Genomic DNA, 24,559 nt, shown 5'->3' with positions numbered 1-24,559 from the left:
GCCATTGCCGGACTTGTAAGGCCCCCATTATTGATGCTGAACTTCTGACAGCAAACAGACAGTTTTGACAGCCTGGTTAGATTAATTCACAAATGGTCTGTTTGATGCAGAATTGGGCAGAGCAGCATGGCAATGCATAGTTTCATTTTAATCATCCTCAATTATGCAGGAAACCAAAACCATCCAAAAGCCATCAGGCCACCACTTGACAAGAAAACCTGCATAATCATATCAAGCACGGAGTGAGGAGTTTCTGCGAGTTCAGGCTGTCGCGGCACTTTTGCTGGTCGCTGAACACGCTTAGGATAAAGTCTTCTCTTTTTTTTTTTTTTTTATTAAAGAGTCATTTACATTTGGAGCTGTCACTGTGATTAATGTGCCACTAATTTGAGAATAATTTCAGGCTGAAATAACAAATAGCAAAGCCATTTCTTGTCAGAAGAGAAACTGTCTTCAGAGATGGATCTACAATGTGTCTCACCTCAGGAGGCGGATCATTAACAGGATTCGAGTAACTGTCTCAAACAACGCTAAAAATACTAAGAGGAAAAACTAAGTCTTCCCTCAGTATTGTGTTCATTTAATTGGCGACTGACAAGTGCTAATTTAACTGGCAAAAGATTCATTTCTATTCAGCTCCTGAAGAAAGGCTGGCTCAAAGCCTTAACGCAGCAGGTACAGGGCTCATGTTTGTGTAATTTAGCTGTGTAATTGGAACACTGCAGCGTCCTTTTCTGCAAAATGTTTTGTGCTCTAACTACTGTGACTGTGTTTTTCCTAGCATGGCCATTTAAAAGATGAACAGGTAGCAAGTTTTATGTGTGAAGCAGCCTGAAAAAAATCAGCAAAAACTGAAACTGGTGGCACTACAGAGCCACCTCTCCCCAAATTAAGTTTTATGGTTTGGACTAATGGGCAATTTCTGCCACAAAACTTATAGTCACTGTTCTTCAGGGAAATTTATAGGTGGGATGTTGCTCAGCATTGATTTTAATGGTAGAAATATAGCAGATTAGCATCCAGGAAGTGGCAGAATGGGAGGAAAAGAAAACCTTAAGTATTCATTTATCAGGCGTACCTGACATTAAAACCTGCATTTGCTACACAGGTAAATAAAAAACTGAGTCCTGTCAGTGGGAAAGCCTGGTACCGTAGGATGGGCTCCATTTGTATCCAACTGTGAGAAGCTCCTGCCTTCACAAATCTTGGTGGGATGTTGCTCTTCATTCAAACTTCTTTTAAACTAATTTATCATCTTCCTTTAAATTTGGAAGCAGCATTATAAAATTAGGATGCCTTGCATTTTCAGCCACGGCTGACTGGTGCTTTCAAAATGACAAAAAAAGCAGATGGTTAAATCGTGCTAAAGCACAGAAATGACTTTTATGGACGGGCAAAAGTGCTCTTTTCAAAACAGTGTTTGCACCTACCCAAAGATCAGTGAGTGAAAACAAGTATCGATCTGCAGCTCAGTTATATTGTTTTGCTTCGTAGTTCAGTGAAAGGCCAGTAGAATTATTGGCCTAGAAAAATGCTGTAGCTCAAGGACTCAAAGCTGAACCTTCAAGAATATCATGGCAACATTTCAAGCTCTGAAATGTAATAGTTTGAGAAATCTAAGCAGCCCACACCTAATCTTTCACTTTAAAGCTGCAATGGTAATATCTGCTCATCAGCTAGCTTTAGATATTGTATATAAAGTTTGCCAAATTCAAACAAAGCTATTGATCCAACACTGAAGACAGATTACTCTGTGTGTCCCAGTATAATATTAAATACCATCAAAACTACTGACACTCTGCTTTCTATTAAACTAATGTGATGTATTGTAGTGCACTTCAAAGTATGCACCACCAGCTTCTTAGCACCGGCAGCTTAGAAAGAAAGATGGTGACTGTGAGAGACCGGGGGCAACGTTAAAAGATTAGTTTTTTTTTTTTTTAAATGCCTCTGCCTCTCTCTGTGTGGGAGTATTAGTTTTGTCCTGATGATAAAGGTGAGCTGGCTAATATATTCCCACTTTTAATTTCTTCCAATTAAAAGAGCAGTTTAGCGTCATTAGAGTCTCCCAGAAGAATGGAAGGCAAACGGGCGCTTTGATTAACAGGGTTTATGCCAGAAATGCTGTCTTTGCAGAGCAAATGATCACGTACAGTCGTGTTTTTCACAGGACTCTGTGCAGTCCTGGGAAAACTACATACACCCCATGATTCAGTAGCTCATAGAGCCACCTTTAGCAGCAATAACCTGAAGCAATTGTTATCGGTATGACTTTATCAGTCTCTTACATCACTGGGGATGAACTTTGACCCTCTCTTCTTTACAGCGTTGCTTCAGTTCATTAACCCTTTAACAGAAGCGTGGACCTAATTAGAAAACTTTTCACATGGCTGTATAAATGTTTCAGTTAACAAAGCACTAACCTCCACATGCCGTAACACAGCCTGTGTGACCTGGACTGAACAACAGAGCTGGGTACAGAGAATGTTTCCTGCTTTTACCATGAACTGAAAGTAATATAGTCTATAAATGAGTGCTCATAAGCAGACTGATGCTGTAGCAGCTGAACAAATGAAGGAATCTGCAAGTACTGAATCGTAACATTTGCCTGGCCATGCACTTGCAGAAACCCAGAAAGTGCTTATTTCTCCTTCTTTCTCTCTCTCTCTCTCTTTTTTTTTTTTCTCCCATTTTTCTACATTATGTTGCAGTCAGAGTCATTTGGAAGATTATGCGACAAAAGCATCAAAAAGTTGTTCCGAAATCCTCCGTACTGCAATTCCAAGAAGAAAACACAAATCTCCCTGAGAAATGATTCTCCTCAACGTGAGACACTGCAGACTTTTTCATCTGTTCAAATTGAATTGTAACTCTGGAATGTGCGGGATGATCTGAGGTTTAAAAATATAAAATTATCAGAGAACTATGAACAGTAAAAAGCAGCTTTCTGTACACAGAAAGCGGCACTAGCCCATGTTAGATTGTTCCTCTCATCCCTGTGGTATAAAGCATCGCAGACAGTGCAGGTTACTGATGCCACCTTTGAGGATGTCTGTGTTTATCTGTATAAAAGATACAGTTTAAACTGTTACCTCTTGCTGCCATTTGGGGCTTTAAATGTGCAAAAGTCATTGCTGCGGCTCAACATATTTACATGTCAGACACTGTTTATCACACTGAGACGTGCTCCAAACTGACTCTATTCCCCACTGTGTCCCAGGCTTTGTTGTAGCCAGTCATCGCATTGTTTGCATTTTGAACTCTGAAGCTGCTTCCGGGGTGCGTTCTGTGCATTTATGATACAACCATACAGGTCAGAATAGCTGAGAATTCCTAGTTTATGTTGTGCTGTTTTCCCAAAAGCTGAGCAGAGGTGAAGAAGAAAGCGCGACCCCCCGCTGCTTTAAGCAGCCTGCAGAAAGATCTGAAACTTAAGACACTTGTTTCTCTGACTGAGTTCAAAGGTGTGCGAGATAAATCCACTGGGAAATGCTGATGCTTTGAACAGGTTGTTGTTGTGTGTTTGGATCATATACCTCTTCTCGCTCCCCACTCTGGTGTAGTTAGACTACTGGGAGATGTGGTTAATAATATCATTTGACTATAATGTAAAAAAAAAAAAGAGCACTCTTTGAGATTTCTCTCTATTCTTTCAAAATGAAAGTTAGAACTCTAATAAATTAAGACAAGTAAAACTTTGAAATATCAAATATGATAAGGAGATGATAACAGATTTATCACCTGGACTCCGCTGTGAAGCATCTGACGTTACCAAAGCTGGTCTCTGTCAGCAGAAATCTATCAAACAACAAAAGAAGAGATATATCACCATGTGATAATTAACTAAATCTGTTCCCAGACATCACTAGATATTCACTCTCATCTCAGAAGCCTGGACCACTAAAAGAAAAAAATGATTATAAAGATGTATAGATATCCCATTTTGAGGTCCCGACAAATCCCTTAATCAATAGCCCCAGGCTCCAGGCTCCTGGCTCCAGGCAGGTGTGGTGCAGGCAGTTTAAATAATTAAGTACATGGAGAGAGGCAGAACTGAAGTCTACGGGTCGTCATAACACAGTGAAGGATACGGGCATCGTGTTACAACGTTAAAAGCAGGTAATTGGAGTGAGTAATTGGCCAGTTTGGGTGCTTGAAGTGGCCTGAAAGTGCTAAGGAGACATGGCAGCCCATTGATTACAGGCCCCAAGGGGGGTCCAAGCAGCGACTGCAAACATCAGTTTTTAGGTAAAGGCGAGAGAGACGACAGTAATAGAAGCCACAGTCTGTTGACCTTGAAGAGCTTAAGCGTGTTAGGTCAGATTCAACAGGTTTGGATGTGGCACTGATGGCTCGCTTCTTAAACTTGCCTTAGTGGTTTTGATCTTGTTCCCTGTAGCACAGCTCCAACCCTTCAGATCAGGAAGAACTTTACATTCCTCTCCATCAAGGCACGGATGCATCTGACACCACCACTTCTGTTCCACTATTGAGGCTAGCAGAAACACAGAAAGGTCAAAGAACAAATAGATGGAAATATCTTTGTTCACTGTGTTATCCTTTGGAAATAATGATGACAGAATATATTACAGTTTGAAAATGTAAATTACATTAAAAAAAAACCCTGCAATAATAAAGAGAAACATCTTTACCATCATGCATCTGGAACAAATGACATTTTTGAGTTTTTGTATTAAAAGTGATTCATTTTTATTTTGTAATTTCAGTTCGACACCATTTTCATTTAGGTCTCAACCTCATTCTGAGTCTGAAACGAGGGATCCCACCATCATACATGTCTCTCATCAAGCCATGTCACATTCTGACAGCCATCTTACGTGATGTAAGATTTGCTTTTTGACTGGTAACACTCTCTTCTAGTTTGAGCATTCAAACATTAGAACATCCTTGTGATAAATTTGATCCAAGTGTAAGGGTGGGGCGGGAGCAGATGTGACTCCAGTCATGTAAGCGGAAAGCATTCACTTGCATTGATAGCACTACCTCATCTCATCTGCCTGCACAACAGTGAGCATTAAACTGCTAATCCTGCGATCTACAAGACATTATTTAAATTTGGCTTATTACAGAGGTCATTATCCATATTCCACAACCCCTTCCACTGCTGTTGGTGTACTTCCTAATGAAGAGAATGGGTATTATAATACACACATACCACCGGAGCCTCACTCAAGCAAATTGCAGAGAATGGAGATGTTATGACATGAGGGAATCAATTTGAATTACGCAGCTGGGGTTATGGCAGCAGTGTGGTGTAAAAAGTGCATCAGGTCAACTGCAAGCAGATGGTGGTTGTGTAACAGCAGCTATTAAAAAGCCACAAAGGTTTCTCATGAAATGAAATGGGAGTATTGATAACTAAACATACAAAAAGTGTACGGGATACATCTCACTTAACAGTTAATGATGCTGTAAAAAGACGAGGGCAGCTCAGAATGAAAAGCATCTGGGGAAAAGAATTAAAGTTATGCTTTGTTTTTCTTACATTATTTTAGTGCAGCTATAAAAATGCATTGGAATCAATGCACTGACCTTGAGTTTATACTCGTAAATGATCGTACTGGGATACACAGATCTAACTTTTTCAGTCCCAGAATTCAAGCAGATATCTTGAATTTCTCTTTCATTATTAAATGAATAAGCTGACTGTCCCTCACTGTGAGTGAGAGACTGGGAATCATTAATTAACGTGTAAGGAAGTATTAGGTTTGAAGCGTTATTTTATAAGACAAAACAATATATATGCAAATCTAAAAGACCACAACAAGACTAGGAAAAAATAAGGTGAAATGATTTGCTGTCAAAGTCATGCTAGTTTCTCTCCTCGCTTCCTCTGCTCTCTGTTTCACCGTGTGGGTTGTGGATGGGTTACAGGTGATGTGAAGATGGCAGCAACTCACATCAGAGCAATAAAAGAAAGGGAGGCTGACAGAGAAAGTGTATCAGCGTCAACTTACTTGTCCACATTCCAAATCAGAAATTAAGTCATCTAAACTACTGCAAGCAGAAATGTTCAGCATTATGAGTGTGAAACACCTCCAGACTGATGAGTCTTTGTTGTTAGTTCCCTTTATGCTGTGTTATTGTTCCTTTTAACAAAATATACATGTCTACCAGAGGTCATCTGGGTCTAGCCTCAAGCTATGTGGCAGAAATGTCACCACTCTATGAACCTGCTCGTCGCCTCGGATCCTCAGGTGTTGTTCCAAAGTGGAGACTTAAATCTAAAGGTGACCGTGCTTTTGCTATCAGAGCCTGTCAGCTCTGCAATGACCTGCCTGAGGAGATCAGGCTCTCAGAATCAGTGACTTACTTTAAATTACACCTTAAAACCCATTTTTATAGACTTCCTGTTAACTGATTTTAATGTCTGCGATGTCTTTTATCTTCTGGTCATCGTCCTTTAGTTGTCTTGCTAATTGCCTGCCTCCAGTCTTTTAATTTATTTCTGTTTTTATTCCTTTTGTTTTGTGTGTGTGTGTGTGTGTGTGTGTGTGTGTGTGTGTGTGTGTGTGTGTGTGTGTGTGTGTGTGTGTGTGTGTGTGTGTGTGTGTGTGTGTGAGAGACATCAGTGAGTGTTTTGCCTTTGCACTTCTGTCAACACTTTTTGAAGCCTGTTTTTAAATGTGCTAATATAAATAAAGTTTATTATTATTATTGTTATGAATAATCTTTTCTTACGATGGATATGCAAGCTGGTCCTTGCCTCACCCTCTACCTTTTGGCTGGAACCTGTCCTAACTGTGTGTTTGCATGAACAAGGCCCGCTCACTCACAGCTTCTCTCGTCTGTGTCAGGTGATAGAGAACGACCCACATTCTGAATGTGTGTTTTCTTAATGCTCACAGGACACATGGGACAGAAAAACTGTGCTGTTCTGGCCAGTCAGAGGAGAAACAAAGTAATGGAAGCTATCAAAAAATCCACAGCACCTGAAAAAACTGCTACCACGAGGAACTCCCCTACTCATTCATCGAGTCTCCAGAGTCGCACAGTCTTTACGCTATGTTAAATCACTAGTTGGACTAGTTTTAAATTTACTGTATAGACATAACATTAATTTTATTCTCTAACAAGAAGGAAGCCTAGGCTTTTCCCCTCAAAATCTTCAATGAATAAACATGTTTCCCCAGCACAAGGCTCCCACCAACTCTGTTCAGGATGTAGCAGTCCCTTGAGTCTACCACTGTAATCAGTTCACTGTTATTTATTCAGTAGATTAGTTTGAAACAAATCCCTCAACTGGAGTTGGACTTCAAAAACCAGCATGTGGTTTCAACATTGATTTGACAGGGTGATCAGTAGCGAGATTGGAAATCTCTGCCAGTTAAGCTTAGTGATTCAGCTAAGACCTCAGTCACACAGGCCTAGAGACCAGTCAGCGACCCCCTGACAACCTCAGGTCACTACATATTCCCTAATCGATTGGTGAGTGCACTGTAAACCCAGATAAGTTGATTCTGCTTAAAAAAACCAAAGTAACTTGTTGCCTTAAATTTTTTAAGTAATGAAACAGTTGAATAAGTGCAGGGGACTATGTTCAGTGCACTTGAGGCCCTTTTGGAATGGAATGGAAGGTCTAAGGTGAATGTACTAATAGCAGAGTTTCAGTAACTGAAGATACTTAGTTTAAGCAATCATTCACCACCCATTTATTTAACTCAGCTCGTTAAGTAAGCACCACTCCATTTCCAATCAACTGGCCAGGGCCCGCTGACGGGCCGTTTGTAGTCCCTTTTATATGGCAGGCTGGACCCTCCCATTTTTATTGACACCTCATTCGGCCAATCATGTAACTGGCTGCACCAAATCACCTGACAAAGCTACGTGACGCCCTCTGAGTATCACTGGCTCTAGCAAACCCATTTCTTAACATGATTGGTCAATCAAAATGGGAGGGTCTAGCCTGCCATATAAAATGCACTTCATTCGGCCGGCGGACCAGGCTATGAAATGGGTTTTTCAGAGCCAATAATAACCAAAAGGCGTTATGTAGTTTTTGTCAGGTGATTTTTTTGCTGCCAGTTAAGGGGTTAACTAAATTGTATGTTCTAATTGACCAAACTTACCTTTTATAGTTTGTGAAAAATTAAAATGTCTTTTAATCTATCCTTTTCATGGTCATTGGGGGGGCTGGAGCCCATCCCAGCTGACAAGGGAGTAAGATGCAGGGTACACCCCATACAGGTCACCAGCCTGTTGCAGGGCTGACACAGAGAGAGGGAGACAGCCATTCACACCTGTAACCACATGTCTTCAGATTGTGGGAGGAAACCCACATAGACACAGGGAGAACATGCAAACTCCACACAGCAGGGGGCCCGGGCCAAGGCGGAATTGAACCCAGATTATTTGCCTCACAGTTATTCTAGCTGTGAGGCAGCAGTGCTAACCACCACACCACCGTGCTGCTCAATAACAAAAATATTGCTTATAATGTTGAACTGTGTCTGTTTGGTAACTAAACAAACATGATAAAACTCAGCCCTGCTGAACACTGGTACATTAACATTTACAAATAACATTTGTCTATGGAACAATAAAAAACTGTACAAGTAGAGAACCAGAGTGTGAACAAAAACCAAACAAAAGACCAAGTATCTGCTATTTCAATCTCCACACAGCAAGAGGCCTGGGCCAAGATGGAATTGAACCCAGACCTTTTAGATGTCATTCTAGCTGTGAGGAAGCAGTGCTAACTACCATGCAAACAAGCTGCTGCTCATTATGCTACTCTGTTAAAACTGATTTTTAGCAGGTGCAAAACCTGATGATATTAAGTTGTTTGCACTCAAACACATAATTACAATAAGAGACCATCAAAAAGTATCGTCTACTCAGCATTAACAAATAATGTTCACATTCTTGGTAATTTTAAGTAATATGAATTCAATATTTTTAAGTCGAATCAAAATCTGGGTTTACAATGTGGTTGCTGGAAGTTGCTGGTTGTTGCTGGGTGAACACAAAGAAGGTGCGCCACCAAAAACCTCCCTGTGATTGCTTTGGCAAAAAACTCATAGACTGCAGACAGCCGCCTGTGGTTTGCATGGAAGACGCCAAATTGTCTGCAAAAATTCATCATTTACTCTTGAAAAAGTATGACGCAAACTAGAAATGCAGAATGTTCACCTTCAAAGTAAAAGTTGTGCCTTACTGCTACAACTAACATATTCCAAAAACATGCAGCTTTTACTTTGGAGGTGTATGGTCTCCATTTTCAGTTTCCACCACATTTTTCACTGTTTCAGTCCGCAAGTAGTTTGTGAGTGTTTGCAGACAGGTTGGCATCTTCCATGGAAACTACCGTCAACGATAGCAACCTGCAAGCCACCAAAACAATCATTTTGGGGTTTTGGTGCAGCATAATAAACCTCTTTGCGACAACAACCACCCGTTGGGGAATATTCATTTTTCCATACCAACCAGTGGTTGCCAGAGGGCTGCCAAAAGGTCTCTGGGTCTATGTGACTGAGGCCTAAGCTAGAAAGCAGACATCCTCTATATAAACGATGCCAAAGGACACATGCTTCTCCTTGTAGTTTCATGATGTTTTTATATTTGATTTCTTAATAATGGGAAGCACAGAAACCAAAGTTTTCGTGGCCATTGTCAGATTATCAATAATAACACATATAGAAAGTTTAATTTAGTTTTTGTTTAGTTAAAAGTCACAATACAACAGCATGGATGTACAAAATCCATTCAGCAACGTTTGCAGGTATTTCCTGTAGCTGCTCCTCTAAAATTACACCTTCAGATCTATTCAAGTTTTGTCAGATGTCTGAAGGTTCATTTATCTTCATATAAAGTGGAGATTGTCTCACACTGAGTGGAGCTAAAGGTAATCCCTGCTTGTAGAAGAAAGAATAATTAAAAGGTTAAGTGCTGATCATTCTTCTCTGAGATCACCCATGGAGCTTTAAACTGAGGCCAGCGGCTCACAGCTCTAATTTGCAGAAAATGTCAATACTAAAATGCCAAGGAATAGGTCAAACACGACTGGGTCCAGAGTTTAGCCAGAAATCTGCGCTTTTCAGACCAAAGAGAAGCAGCCACTTCAGCTGACACATTAGCATGCTAAGAGACATTCTGGGTCATCGACTTTACAGTCTGCAGTGGACAGTGTCACATTCATTTATCAGTCACTTTAAAAACCCTTCAGGAGAGTCTTTGTGAAGCCCCAGGTTTCACCAGGACACCAAATTCTGTGAGAATATTTCTATGAGTTTTAATCACAATGGGCATTGTGTATTCCACAGGATGGATCGAGCACAGAAATAATTACTGATTCTGTAATTATAGATCTAAAAAACAGTCTTATTTTATTTCCATATTTTTTTTTTCTTTTGTGAGAGTACACAAAGTGTTCTGAGATTTTGGAGCTCCAGTTTAACAAAACAAGTCATAAGTATGCTAGCTTGGGCTCTGGGAACCTGATATGACTGTCTGTGTCTATTCTCCGTCTGATATGTGGACTACACAAACAGGACAATTGTTGTAGTCCATTGATGAAATAAAGGAAAAGGAGACACGTTCGTATTTTTGTCTGTGTCCTGTCTGATAAGATGACAAATTATACTCTTTTAGTATCTTTTTTCAGATATTAGTCTTAGTACTGTGGGTACTGGCACTTAACAATGACCTCAGCAAAAGTATCCCTCAAGATCTGTGGGATGGAGTATCAGGAAAAAAAACTGCTTAACACTGCCAATGAAATATTCAGTTAGTGGAACGTACCATCTACACATGATGGGGCGGCTCTGGTGGTGCCCGCCACTTGCCCAGGAAAGCAGGAGCACTTCACAGTTTGTGACCGCTCCTCAATTTTGTTCTTGTTGCAGCAGCGGTGCAGCGCCACCACCTCGCAGGTGCCTGTTCGGACATGGTGGGCTGCTGGAGAAATTATAGGAAAAAATGAAATAAGTCAGTGCTCGTGATTCACTATAGTTTGAACACTCATTTACAACTGCACTACCGGGCTTGGACTGAGTCCCAGGATAATATCTCTCTTTGGTCTTTCATCTGTGGAAAAGGTTAGCCTGAAAGCAGAAAGATCACTAATTTCCTCTTAGCATGCATATTAACATTCTGCAAATTTGTATGACTCATAAGTGACAGCTTTAGGAAGAAGCAAAGGCCAACAGATCCAACATATCTGCATATCATATAATGTACCCAGTCTCAGGCCCAAACACCCCACATTCATCTTTCTAAGGCAGAGTTTCTGTTTTAGGAAATAACCTTCATGTGTCAAGCTCCAAAAGCGATGAAACAATTACACTGCAACTGACTGCTTACACCCAAGTACAGTGTTGCCTTTAAGGTACAACTGCAAAGTTTTTGACCACCAGTTCTATGGAGCATTGTTCTAAAGAGTGGCAAACAGAGATATAATATTATACATAAACAGTATTTAACCTATTTAGGTTTTACTAAATGTTTATATTTTTATCTGAAAGTTAATAAAAAGTTAATTAAAACATATATAAGAGTGAAACTGGATAAATGATCCTTACTGAATTTATGTAATATCAAACATATGGGACTTGGACAACCATTAAATAAAAGAAAAATCTTACAAGTATTGATTAAAAAGCTGACAAGAGCCATAAGTATGTGAGCTTGGGCAATGGGAAAAAATGTCACATGCATAAGAACTGCTATTATTAACAATAAAAATACAAACACTGACCTGCTTCTAAATTCAGATAAAACTGAAATTCTTGTTCTCGGCCCCACAAATCTTAGAAACATGGTGTCTAACCAGATACTTACTCTGGATGGCATTACTTTGGCCTCCAGTAACACTGTGAGAAATCTTGGAGTCATTTTTGACCAGGATATGTCCTTCAATGCACATATTAAACAAATATGTAGGACCGCTTTTTTGCATTTGCGCAATATTTCTAAAATTAGAAACATCCTTTCTCAGAGTGATGCTGAAAAGCTAATTCATGCATTTATTACTTCTAGGGTGGACTATTGTAATTCATTATTATCAGGCTGTCCTAAAAGCTCCCTGAAAAGCCTTCAGCTGATCCAAAATGCTGCAGCTAGAGTACTGACAGGGACTAGAAAGAGAGGGCATATTTCTCCCATATTGGCTTCTCTTCATTGGCTCCCTGTTAAATCTAGAATAGAATTTAAAATTCTTCTCCTCACATACAAGGTCTTGAAAAATCAGGCACCATCTTATCTCAAAGACCTCATAGTACCATATCACCCCAACAGAGCACTTCGCTCTCAGACTGCTGGCTTACTTGTGGTTCCTAGGATACTTAAGAGTAGAATGGGAGGCAGAGCCTTCAGCTTTCAGGCGCCTCTTCTGTGGAACCAGCTTCCAGCTTGGATTCGGGAGACAGACACCCTCTCTATTTTTAAGATTAGGCTTAAAACTTTCCTTTATGATAAAGCTTATAGTTAGGGCTGGATCAGGTGACCCTGAACCATCCCTTAGTTATGCTGCTATAGGCCTAGTCTGCTGGGGGGTTCACATAATGCACTGTTTCTCATTCACCTTATTTACTTTGTTTATACTCCACTCTGCATTTAATCATTAATTGATATTAATCTCTGGCTCTCTCCCACAGCATGTCTTTCTCTCCCCTCAGCCCAACCGGTCGCGGCAGATGACTGCCCCTCCCTGAGCCTGGTTCTGCTGGAGGTTTCTTCCTGTTAAAAGGGAGTTTTTCCTTTCCACTGTCGCCAAGTGCTTGCTCATAGGGGGTCGTTTTGACTGTTGGGTTTTCTCTGTATTATTGTGGGGTCTTTACCCACAATACAAAGCGCCTTGAGGCGACAGTTTGTTGTGATTTGGCGCTATATAAATAAAATTGAATTGAATTGAATTGAATTGAATTATAAAAGATGGATGTTACGTCTTGGTTTGAAAGTGCCAACAGGAAGTGCCTTAAACCTCCGTTCTTTTTAACGCAGCCTTTTCTCTGTGACTTTATCACTCTGTCTCGTTCTGGAAGAATTACCCACTCTTCTTTACAGCATCTCCTCAGTTAATTGAGGTCTGCAGGAATTCAGTTATGCACAGCTTTCTTCACGTCACAGCATTTCAATCAGCTTAACATCTGGACTTTGACTGGCCCGTTGCAGCACCTTGATTCTTTTCTTTTTCATTTATAATTTTGTAGATTTGCTGTGGTATACAGAGGAGCTCATGGTCAACTCAAGGTGTCCAGGTCCTGTGGCTGCAAAACAAACCCAAGTCACCAGCCCTCCACCACCGTGCTTGACAGTGATATGCTGTGTTTACTTTTCACCACACATGGCACTGAGCATTATGGTCAAACATCTCCACTTTGGTCTCATCTGTGCAAAAGACTTGGTTTCAGTGTTGTGGTTTGCTCAGATGCAGCTTTGCAAAATTTAAGCTCTGCTGCCATGTCCTTTTTAGAGAGAAGAAGCTTTCTCCTGGCAACCCTTCCAAAAAAGCATTCTCATTCAGTCTTTTTCAATTATACTGTCATGAACGTTTAACATTTAACATGCTGACTGAGGCCTGAGATGTAGCTCTAGGGTTTTCAGCAGTATTGTACGGTCTGACCTTGTGAATTTGCTGGGATGTCCACTCCTAAGTAGATTGTGGCATCATTCAATCCAATTCAATTCAATTCAATTTTTATTAATATATCCCCAAATCACAACAAACAGTCACCTCAAGGCATTTTATATTGTAAAGTAAAGACCCTACAATAATTATAGAGAAAACCCTACAGAAACCCCCTGTGAGCAGCACTTGGCGACAGTGGGAAGGAAAAACGTAATTTTAAAAGGAAGAAACCTCCAGCAGAACCAGGCTCAGGTTAAACCACACCTGAATACTCCAGACCAGCAAACTGCTAAAACTACAGCTTTCATATCAGCAAGTGCTCACACTTGTTGATAATTAATTAATCACGTGCATTTGATTAGGAGCACCTGGATGCTGCTCACTCCTGTGGATGAAATAAGGGTGTACTTTTGTAGTTTTTAATGGGACTGTGAAAACTTTATTTTTTTTTTTACAGGACTGTATCAATTCCTCCATAATTCATATCATTGTTTTTTTATGATTTAAGTGCAGAAGGGCCCACTTTCATACATAAATCACAGTATCAGATATACAGTATGTCATGTAAGACATACAAATCATTTACACCATAAATACTGACAGTTAAAGGCTGTGGGTCTAACATGAGAAGTTTTTGTTATATCTTTTCCATGTTGGTTTGTTAGACATTAAGAATTCACACAGCATATATCATGAGAAACACTAAATGTAACATTATCTTTGTTTGTTTACATGAAAACTCCAAAGGGAACCTTTAAGGTTAAACTCAGAAAACCTTAATGGTCATCGTCCCTTTAAGACCATTACATAATAATACTAAAGTCTGAAGCTCAGTTGTTGAAAATATAGTACTAACTCTTTACACAGCATAATAAGGTGACCAATCAGACTCTGGCATCATAAACACCATTAATATAATCCTAATTATAGAAAATTGCACTGTTTATATGAAGAATTACTCAAGTATGATGCTGTTCTAGATTTTTCCCAGTAAGTGGCCAAAAAAAACCAAACAAGCAAAAACCAAAATCAGATATGTAAGGCAAAAGTGCAGCGCTGCAGTATGTGGAGCCAATTTTCAGATCACGCTCTATTGTCTGAATTATTTAGAGCCTGAGCTCCTCCATCCTCTTTTAATTGCATGTGACATTTTCATGAGGTGTCCTTCTGCTGAGACACACACTGCTGCTGCGGTAAACAGTGAATCTCAAATGACTGCACAAAACTGGTCCTAACAGTCTGTACTCTGGCAACTCAACTAAGCCCACTTAATTTCATTTTCACTTCAGCGCGTTATATCTGTGGACAGCAACAGTTTTCAGCCGCTGTAACAGGCAACTCCAGACTTGACCGGTGATAGAATCAGACTGAATGATATTAAATCTGACAATATACAACACAAAAGTACCCCTGGGATGTATATGTTATCTTATTTGAGCTGTCGAACTCAGAAAATATGACTTTTACATTAAAGTGAACCATGTTGCACCATGTTTTGGGTTACCTGGCCTCTACAATGGGATAGCATCAAATATTTCACACATCCTACACATGTTATTCCCAGTTAGAAAAAGACAATAATTAAAATACAAAAAGCAAAGAAAGGGAAGGTTCTTTCTCATTACGCCTTCTATGCTGTGATTGTGTGTCTGCTCTAACAACCCCCCCCAACCTTCCTAAAATCACAAATAATGCAGGTAGCCACCCAAAAACAGCGGGATGCTTACGCATGCTCTTTTGCCAAACAAGAAAAAAAGATATGAAAAACAAACACACAGTAAGCTGAGCTGCTTTAGGTCCTTGTGCTGCCAGTAGCCTCATACTGAGAAGCAATGGTGTTTCTGACTGGATTTGGAGTTCTTCTTGGATGCCTGCTCAGCGCACACTGCCAGCAGATACAAAGAAAAGCATTTCACTCGGGAATCATTCAGTCCTCCTCATACAGAGTCCATATTTTAGCCTGCTGTGCCACACAGTGACAGAAAGGATCCCTCTGGCTCTAGATACACCACGGCTGCTGTAGCCGGGGTTGTGTTTTTTAGATTTGTCCTTCAAATTTTTATAACACCAGCATGAAGCCATGAAATTTAAATAACAGGATGCGGGGACACCCCGATGGCTAAACATGCCATGTAACTGCAACGCCTCTAGTTTGATTATGGCTGGGGACCTCTGCTCCTTGTTGTAGCCCCATATGTCCCGTCTGCACCTCAACTGCAGTTCTATTGAAAAATGGCAGAAATGGAAACAGCAATAATGTTTTATTATACCGAGAGGAACAATATCTCACACATGCTCTTGTTTGCAAAGTAAAGGAGTTAGGGTAGGCAGTGGACCAAAACAAAATGTTTAGCAAAATGTGAAACAGTCACAAAAAAATCACCCTGTGTGTTTGTGTTCATCGACACAAGTTGTCGCATTTTTTCCCCTGACAGCACTAATTTATTTCAGTAGGAAATATATTTCATGTCAGCAGCATGTTTTGGTTTTTTGTTTGTTTGTTTGTTTTTTGTTCAGACCAAGTTGGAAAGTGTCACCATGGCAAACAAGAAAGAAAAGCAATAAATGATGTAAAAACCAAACCATAATTTTTTTTCTGAACCTCACCAAGTCATTTTTAATGCCTAATCCTAACCAAATAATGCATATTGAAATAATAACATATTAAAAAATTATACAAATGTGTGTAAATCTGTGACGCGTATTCTGTGTATTGAACTCTGGTGAGAGCAAAATGATTCTCTCTACCCCTCCTCCAAATTTGACTTTTTTACCCTTTGAAAATATTTATTTCATGGACATGAAATAGTGCAAATGACACTGGACTGATGAAAAACTGTGTTCAGGGACATGGAAATAATGCTGGGAAATTTGTATTCAGGAAGAGGAAAAGCCAGTAAAAATAGTATCCAGAAGCATGAACCAATGGATTTGAGAGAATGACTGTTTGATGAACTATTGTGAGACTCCGATGTCTATAATTCATACAAGACCTTTGAGTGCATATTATCATATGATTTGGCCATATAGCCATATTTAAAATTGTGCATTGACAAAGATTAAAATGTTTTAACAATGACTGAACCTCAATGGACAAATATCAGCTGAACAACTAAAGATAAAATTTAAAAACAGTATTAGTATTACTTATACTTGTACAGTTCTGATGTGAAACTTTATGATGTTAAAATGGTTAACAGTAAGACACATTAGCTTTCTTAACAGATGTAGCCCACACATACATAGTACCTGCTAATTAGTGCTACAGATAACATACAAATAAAATAAAAGCATTTTATTTAAAACTCACAGACCAATTGGAAGGTCTACTGGGACAGCAAACCATGTTATTTGTCAGATAATTACATAATTGCATAAAAGATTCCCTAAAAGGCACCAACATGAAAAACACTGCAGGAGGTACCTGAGGTGACACCTAGCAGACAGCTAAGAGCCAATTTGGCCTACCTGTCAGTCAAAGTATCCACAGCTCTAGCAAAATATAATCTAAGTCCTAACAAAAGGAAACAGCTAATTAAACAAAATCACATCAGGTATTCTTATAAAGGGGTCAATTATCCTCCAAAACTACATCTGTTTTTTTAATACCAGGCTGAAAAAGCCAATTTATCCTGTGAAGTCAAACCTTTAAAAAAAAAAAAAAACTCAGAAAAGTAAAAAAACAAGAAAAAAAAGTCAAGGGCTCCATAAATAAAAATTTGAAGATAATACAATAAAGATTTTAATAAGATCTAAGAAAAAAAAAATTGGTGTGAGGCATGGTTATCAATTATTATCCACAGCCATTCACAACACCGCAGTCATTTTGATGACCTGTGTGGCAGCTGATGGAGGAATCCAAACTGTGTTTTGATTAAATGTGAATTTAAACAGCGACAGCTTCTCTGATGTTAACAGTTTAATATCCAGGCCACAGAAACATTCCTTCATGGTAAAATATCCAGGACTGCACTGGGTTTCACTCACACACACTGCAGTCCCTCCACATTTCTTCTTCCCTCTAAGATTAACGTCCCTGTCTGCATGAAAACTCCTGAAGCAAGGTAGTGTCACACTGGGAAATGTGGGTGTCTCCATGAAACACATCAAACCACACTCAGTGTGTTCCCTCTGAGTCTTAATGAGCTCACTAAGCTCGTCCATCTTATTGTCCAAGGACCTCGCATTCCCCATGATGATCGCTGGAACAGCTCCAGCACTGAAATCTTGTTGTTTCCTCTGTAGCTCCTCTGGGGTTACAGGCCTTGCTCCGGGCAGTAGAACTGTCAGCGTGATCAGCTGAAGACTCTCTGTTGCCAAGAGTGTAATGCAAAGGGGGGGGGGGGGGGGGGGGGGGGGTGACTTGCAAACTAGACTTGCAAAATAAAGCACAGCAATTTCACCTTTGCATAAAATATAATGAGCATGACAAATCTATTTCCTGGGTGATCAATTAATTTAAAATAAATAAATAACAACTGGTGCTGCTGTAACAGGCTGCCACTTAGCGCAGTGCCAGGAAAAATATCTCCATATATTAAATGATATAGAAGTGCAGATGTTTGAATGTTAGAGATAATTTTTCAAACTCTGCCAATTACTGTACTGTTAACCAAGATGTGCAATGTCCAATGGATTGCGTCATACCAGTCCATTTCAATGCATTTGTACTTGAGGATAATCTAATGCAGAGTAAATCCAGTTGCAAAGAAAGGCCTTCTGGCCTTTTACATCACCTTGTCTGCATCAAAACAAGACAATCCTGTGCAGCAAAGATGGGAAACACTTTGAACATATTTTATTTTAGTATTTTCAAGTCAAGAATTATCAGACAATGTAGTTTTGGCAAAAATAATTATATTATTAAGAGAAAGTTAGAAGTGTGAACCCTGCTGAAAATTTGCAGAGGCAGAGTGAGCAGACTGGTGCTTTGCAAAGCAAGGGAATCACACCTTTGGGGGTAAACACGACCCCCTGGAGGTGCAAAAACTCAGCTAAAACATTCATAAAAAAATCTCCTGAGAATAAGTAACAGTGTTACTCATCGAGAGTTAAAAAAAAAGAAAGAAATTATGTACACATCAGTAAACTCTAAATCTTTTTATGGCAAATGCTTTGCTGAAATATCAGTAAGACTATCAACTTTTGAAACAATTATAGCTGCAGTAGAGCAGCAACCCAAACACAACTGACACAGTGAGTGCAATTTAAGTGCTTTACTCTGATGAGGCCACAGATTGGACATGATGCAGAGATCCAGCGTGCTGCTGACATGCATTTCAGCTAATGTGTCACCCTTTCTACCTTCAGTACAATCTGCTGCACATACCACAGCACAAAATTAGTCACATGAGACATTATTTCTCACATCTGGCATGTTAAAAGCCCGGAGGCCAATAGTTGCTCTTTGTGAGCTCTGAAACCCAGTGAGGACATGAAATCTCTGCCCTAACGCTCGTATCGCCCACCACAGTATGCATACACCAGCTTTAGATTGATCAATAATTATGCAGCTATATAATCTGACAGTGAATAAGAGGCTCTAAATATACCACATCTGCGCTTAAAAGTCAAAACTGACACATTTTTACTTGAATGTAGAAATTTGTTACTCAAGCACTTAGTCGGTCTTTCATCCTAAATCCAAGTACAATTAAGCTGTCGTTGAATGGCTAATAATAATAATGTTCTAGTCATATATAGCCTGCCCCTCAGCAAAAATTACTGTTATATCTGATGATTGTTCAAAGGATGTAGATCAGTATCAGTGACTCATATGTTTCTTATTAGGTGCCAAGTGGCATGAATTGAAACATACCCTTTATCCAAAACTCTGTTTTTTTTTTTTTAACAAGCTCTAATTTTACATCCCAGTGCATTATTAAAAAACAAAGGATCAAATGTCTGAAATGAACTGAGTCATTTTATAAATTACTGCTTTTGCTCTATCCTTCTCCTCCTCCCTCTGCTTTATCTCTGTTCTTTTACTTTACTCAAAGCACATTTCTGTTACTGATCACAGTGCAGTCACGAGTAGGAATGGAACCCATGGCAGTCGTCTTTTCTGATCCTTGTCCTCTTAGTCTTTAAAATGCCTGAGTTGGAACATGTTTATAAGGCAGACCGCTGAAAGTCAATGCTTTAAAGCCTTAGGTGGAGATCCGCTATTCGAGTCCAATTCTTTGGGCATTGATTAATCCACATGGCTGCGTGGAGCGTGCTCATGGCCAACCGATGAAATAAGTTAATTCTCACGTGGAGTGATACTCTTGCTGCTGACCGAACCTTTCACTTTAAAAAAACATGACCTTCGAGTTATGTGAGCAATATACATTCAAAAGCCATTTTAGAAGGTACACCACTCAAGCTGCTTGTTAACGCAGATTTCTAATCAATCACATGGCATCACCTCAATGCATTTAGGCATGTAGACATGGTCAAAACAGCCTGTTCAAGTTCAGACCAAGCATCATGGTTGCTGTTGCCTGATGAGTTGCTCCAAGTATTTCAGAAACTGCACAACAATCTATATAATTTAGGAAAGAGAAAATATCCAGTGAACAGCAGTACTCTGGATGAAAATAAAGGCTCCAGTAACTCAAATAACCACTTGTAACAACCACGTTATGCAGAAGAGCATAGGCTGCAGGCTAAGACTGCAGCAGAAGACTGCCCCAGGTGTCATAGATACTCCTGTGGCACCCAAGGTGGTCTTCTGCTGCTGTAGCCCATCTGCTTCAAATTTCAGCATGTTGTGCATTCAGAGATACTCTTCTAGTTGGACTCGCTAAAGGCAAAAGGGAGTCCAACCCAGTGATGGCGCCTGTGTCGGCAGCAAGGCCACAAAACACTTGGGTGTTCTGGAACGTACTTTTCGTTGTATACTTGTGTACAATGATAATAAAGTTGAATCTAATCTAATGTAAAATGGCCAGGGAGTGCAATTGTTTGCATATAGTCATAGCTAAGTGCAGCACAACAATGATGGTAAAATTATTGTCATCAACCATAAAATGTCCAGATATGCCTACATTTAACTGAAGCTGCCATTTAAACGCATACCATGTTTGCTGCTCCGTAAGACAGGAAATAAAGACTGAGTTCATTCCTAATACAGATTATAACAAGTAAACAACAGACATTTAGGAAAACCCACTTTTTTTGTGTCTGGGAGAGAGTTAAATATCATTATTATTAGGTTAAAGACACAAAACAGATACCAGCTTGCCTAATTCTTCTATATAATCATACTAACGCCTCAAAACATGTTATATCACATTTTTTTCCCCAACACATTCTCACTCCCAGCTTGTCACAGCGACACTTCTCGTCATAACTGAATGAAAGTCCTGTCTTTTTAGAATTCATTTTCTGGGTCTAAGAATACCACTTTGCTGTTAATTTATAAATTTATAAATAAGGAACAAAGAAAACTTCCTAAAGTTTAGACCAGACCCAGCTGTTTTTTTCATCTAAAAAGGATCCGTCACTGTGAGGGTGCCAGTTACACTAATAAAGTTGGAGTAGTCAGGTGTTTCAATCCTGAGAACTAGCTCCAATATCATCTCCCAACACTTGATGTTGCACAAGTATTTGTTCCTTTAAGAAGATCCTTTGAGCCAAAGCAGTTTCAGTGTGAAGGCACGGGCTTTCCTTCTCTGCGCAACACTGAAATTACTTTCCTCAAGAAGCTTTTATACATCGGTCTCTGGAGACAGAGCGGAAACTGAATGCATGCTTGCTCTGTATCATTCGTGAAGCCGTTGTGAATGATAATGTAATCATTGCTTTGCTTTATATGCTGCATTGTGTGCAGCCATTAACACTCCCTCACATACAGAGAAAACGCCTTTAACAATGAGCTCACTGACTGTGAATCCCTCTTTACAAACCTACATAAAGAGAAGTGGAAGTGTTGTACTAATAGTGTTCAGAATGTCCCTACAAGCCATTTATTGCTTTGTTCGTAGCTGTTTGAGCAGTGACACTTTATATGATGCATAATCTTGCAACCATGATCACAAAATCGGATTCAGGATGCTGAATTCAATGCAAATGAGAATATGGGTTTGTTTGTTATGTTTAATATGGTGGTCCGGTAGTGTCTCCAAGTGTTAGTTACTGCTCTCTCAAGGGTGCGAGGAATGTTTTCCTTTCTTGGCAGGATGCTTGTTATCCAACAAATAAATCTTTTTTATTACAAAGGGCAGAAAGTGCAAGGTGCAGAGTAAGCAACAATCTTTGATGCATATAGCACAGAATGTAAGCCAGACGTGGAGGTCATACCTCACTGTAACATTTACAGTGGTGTAGCAGGCACTTCAGATGTTATACTGCAAACTGAATCTTCACCTGTACCAGCTTGGTGCTACCTGAATGCCGCTAACATCTAAAAATACCGAATCTAAACCTTCAGAAATATTTCACTCCTCTCAGGTTCAAGTTCCACTTAGCAACCTGTGCGCTTTCATTCTCACTAAGTGGTTTGCCATTGTGGACGCTGAAATTTAAGGCTGTAATGTGTCTGCAGGGATCACACCAGCACAATTTGAAGGTCAGATTTTAAGCTCTCTACAACCCACTTGGGTGACCACAAGCACTGTGTGCAGAGATTGCAATGCAATATAAAAATCAGGTAGAGATGCCTTCCTACTGTTTTTCTGATAAAACTGTTACAGTCCCAGAGTTGTTTTTCAAATAACTGATTGATTAGTTGTTCAGCTTCGCTGAGGATCAACTCTCACAAAACAGGGCTTACTGCATCAGGCTTATACGCTGCAAACGTTTGGCGGCTGATGTGGTGTGTTTTTTTTCAGGCATTTCTTAAAAGTTGTGCAACTTTTTGAATTTTAATCTTTTATGCATTAAATGTTATATCATCTGTGACTGTTGGAATTAACACATCAACAACAAATACACAATTTTCAATTTATGGAGACTCAAATAGATATCAAAGATACATGTCCGGTCTTTGCAACAAGCCAAGTCCCTAAAAAAATGTAGATAAAAGAAATGAGTGTGTTACATGTACAGTATGATAAGTTTAAATTGTACATCAATCTTTTGAGTCCAGACATAAGTCAGTTCCTTTAGTGTGGTCTTTGGCAACATATGTAGCAGAAACGGAGGGACCATCATCCAGCATTTCTCCAGCAGCAGAAGGATATGCGTCTGTTTCAGCTACATTGTCGATGCTGCCTAGCTAGCAAGCTAACAACAGGGGTTTGTCGTTTTCCGGCACTTTGCGTGTGTTTTGGTTTTACTTTGTGTTCATTCATGTTAAACTGTCATTCTCACTTTAGAAGAATTTAAAATGTGTGTTCAGAGACTCAACATGGTGCATACAGCCACATAATGCAGCAGCTAGTGCTACAATCATGATAAAACATTGTGACTGTCACTTCTGATAACTGCACATCTTCCTGTGATCGATTTGAGACAACACTGCCGGGGTTCTGGGTTTATGTTTAGCTACTTCCTGATTTATTTTTAAATCTCTGTCAGGCTTTCTGGTTAGTTTCAACTCCTTCCTGTCATTTTCCCGTCTTTGTTGTGTAGTTGTCTACCCCAGCAAAAATAGCCAGTCACACTGCTGCATGCACGTTACATGTTCCACCGGTGTTGCACTCCACGTTGTCTTTGAACTCTTAGCATTTACACTTTCTAGGATTCCCAGCAGCCTTCTAGTTGTTCTTTGTGTTCCTTATTAATCTCGACACTCTTGTGGTATTTATGGACCATAGTTCACTTTTCCTGACTGCTCAGTGACAGAAAAGAAAAGTGTTGGATTTTGGATTACACCTTGCCTCTTGGTGGTGTCCTGCATTTGGGGCCTCCTCTTCTCAGTGACTGTTACAAACACTGTCCTGTTAAAATTCATACACCACACAATTCACACAACGTGCATAGTACACCTAGTGTACTACATGGAAGTGTACTAATAAAAGTATTTTATGTCAAACACACTGAAAATATGCAAATATATATGTTGCGGTTTGGAATCAGTGGCAACATTCAATGCCCGTGTTTTATTTGCTTAAACAAACTGCTTTAACACATTGTTTAGTGTCACCAAGCTCTTTTTTTTTTGCCAGAAATTGGCTATAAAAACTTATACCATCTAACTGCTTCTTCATGTAAAAAATAAAGCTAGAGCCAGGGCCCTAACCCTAACCTAGCTAGAGACTAGGCCTATTTATCTTCCAACTGCATCCCCATCCTGGGGTCACAGTGTCAGTAAAGCTGCAGGAAATCTACACTGTGACATTTTACCCTTTTTGTGTGGATTAAACAACATAACCTAGTCAGTTGTGTAATTTGGTGGATTTGGAGCCCATAGTTTTAAGCAAACTATCCACTGGCTTAGCTTCGTGTTTGCCATGCAGACAGGATAGCTCCCTCAATCTATTGCAGGAGACCGTACAAAGTACTTCATTTCTCTAATATTTGATGCATTACTGTAAAGTCTGTGGTTATTTTGATGCATTATATATTTAAATATACTCAAGATACAAAAGGCAAAGGGGTTAAAAACAACAGAGAACCAGATAAATTTAGAAACTGGTCTATTTACAGTCAATTATAGTAGATGCTAATTAAAATAAATCAGATGTCCCCACAACATTAGAGCCAAGCCTGCCTGACTCCTTCCTCTGTTCAATAAAAGATGAGCGCAAAGGTGAATGGAATGACCAGAGACACTTATTAAGTTTGTGTTGTAAACATCCACTGTAGTAAAGGACAGACTCCTCTGTAGCAACCTGGTTTGACAGGAGAGTGCAAAGGCAAACTTTCTTTTTAATAAACCAGAGCAGAAAATAAACCAAATTTACATAACTGTCATAGAGCAGCACGTTTTGATGGTGCAGCCATGATCCCATCTTTGCTGAAACAAACTGGTTATCTAAAGAAACGAGCTCGCAGGTGCATTATTAAATCAGCCTGTCGTCTTGTTGAAATGAAATAAATTTG

General features: G+C 39.6%; 1 protein-coding gene across 1 annotated transcript in view; it reads right to left on the bottom strand.

Moving 5' to 3' along the window:
- LOC115773816 (chemokine-like protein TAFA-2) overlaps positions 1-24,559 on the bottom strand; it is a 150,360-nt gene that overhangs the window by 72,930 nt on the left and 52,871 nt on the right. The window contains exons 3-4 of the mRNA XM_030720735.1: positions 10,762-10,917; positions 4,371-4,495 (exon numbers count right to left, since the gene is read on the bottom strand). Coding sequence (XP_030576595.1) covers positions 4,371-4,495; positions 10,762-10,917 — 281 coding nt within the window. The remainder of the gene's footprint in view (positions 1-4,370; positions 4,496-10,761; positions 10,918-24,559) is intronic.

The sequence above is a fragment of the Archocentrus centrarchus genome, chromosome 23 (genome assembly GCF_007364275.1).
Source record: "Archocentrus centrarchus isolate MPI-CPG fArcCen1 chromosome 23, fArcCen1, whole genome shotgun sequence".
Taxonomy (NCBI): Eukaryota; Metazoa; Chordata; class Actinopteri; order Cichliformes; family Cichlidae; genus Archocentrus; species Archocentrus centrarchus.
This window is presented reverse-complemented; position numbering and strand designations above follow the sequence as displayed.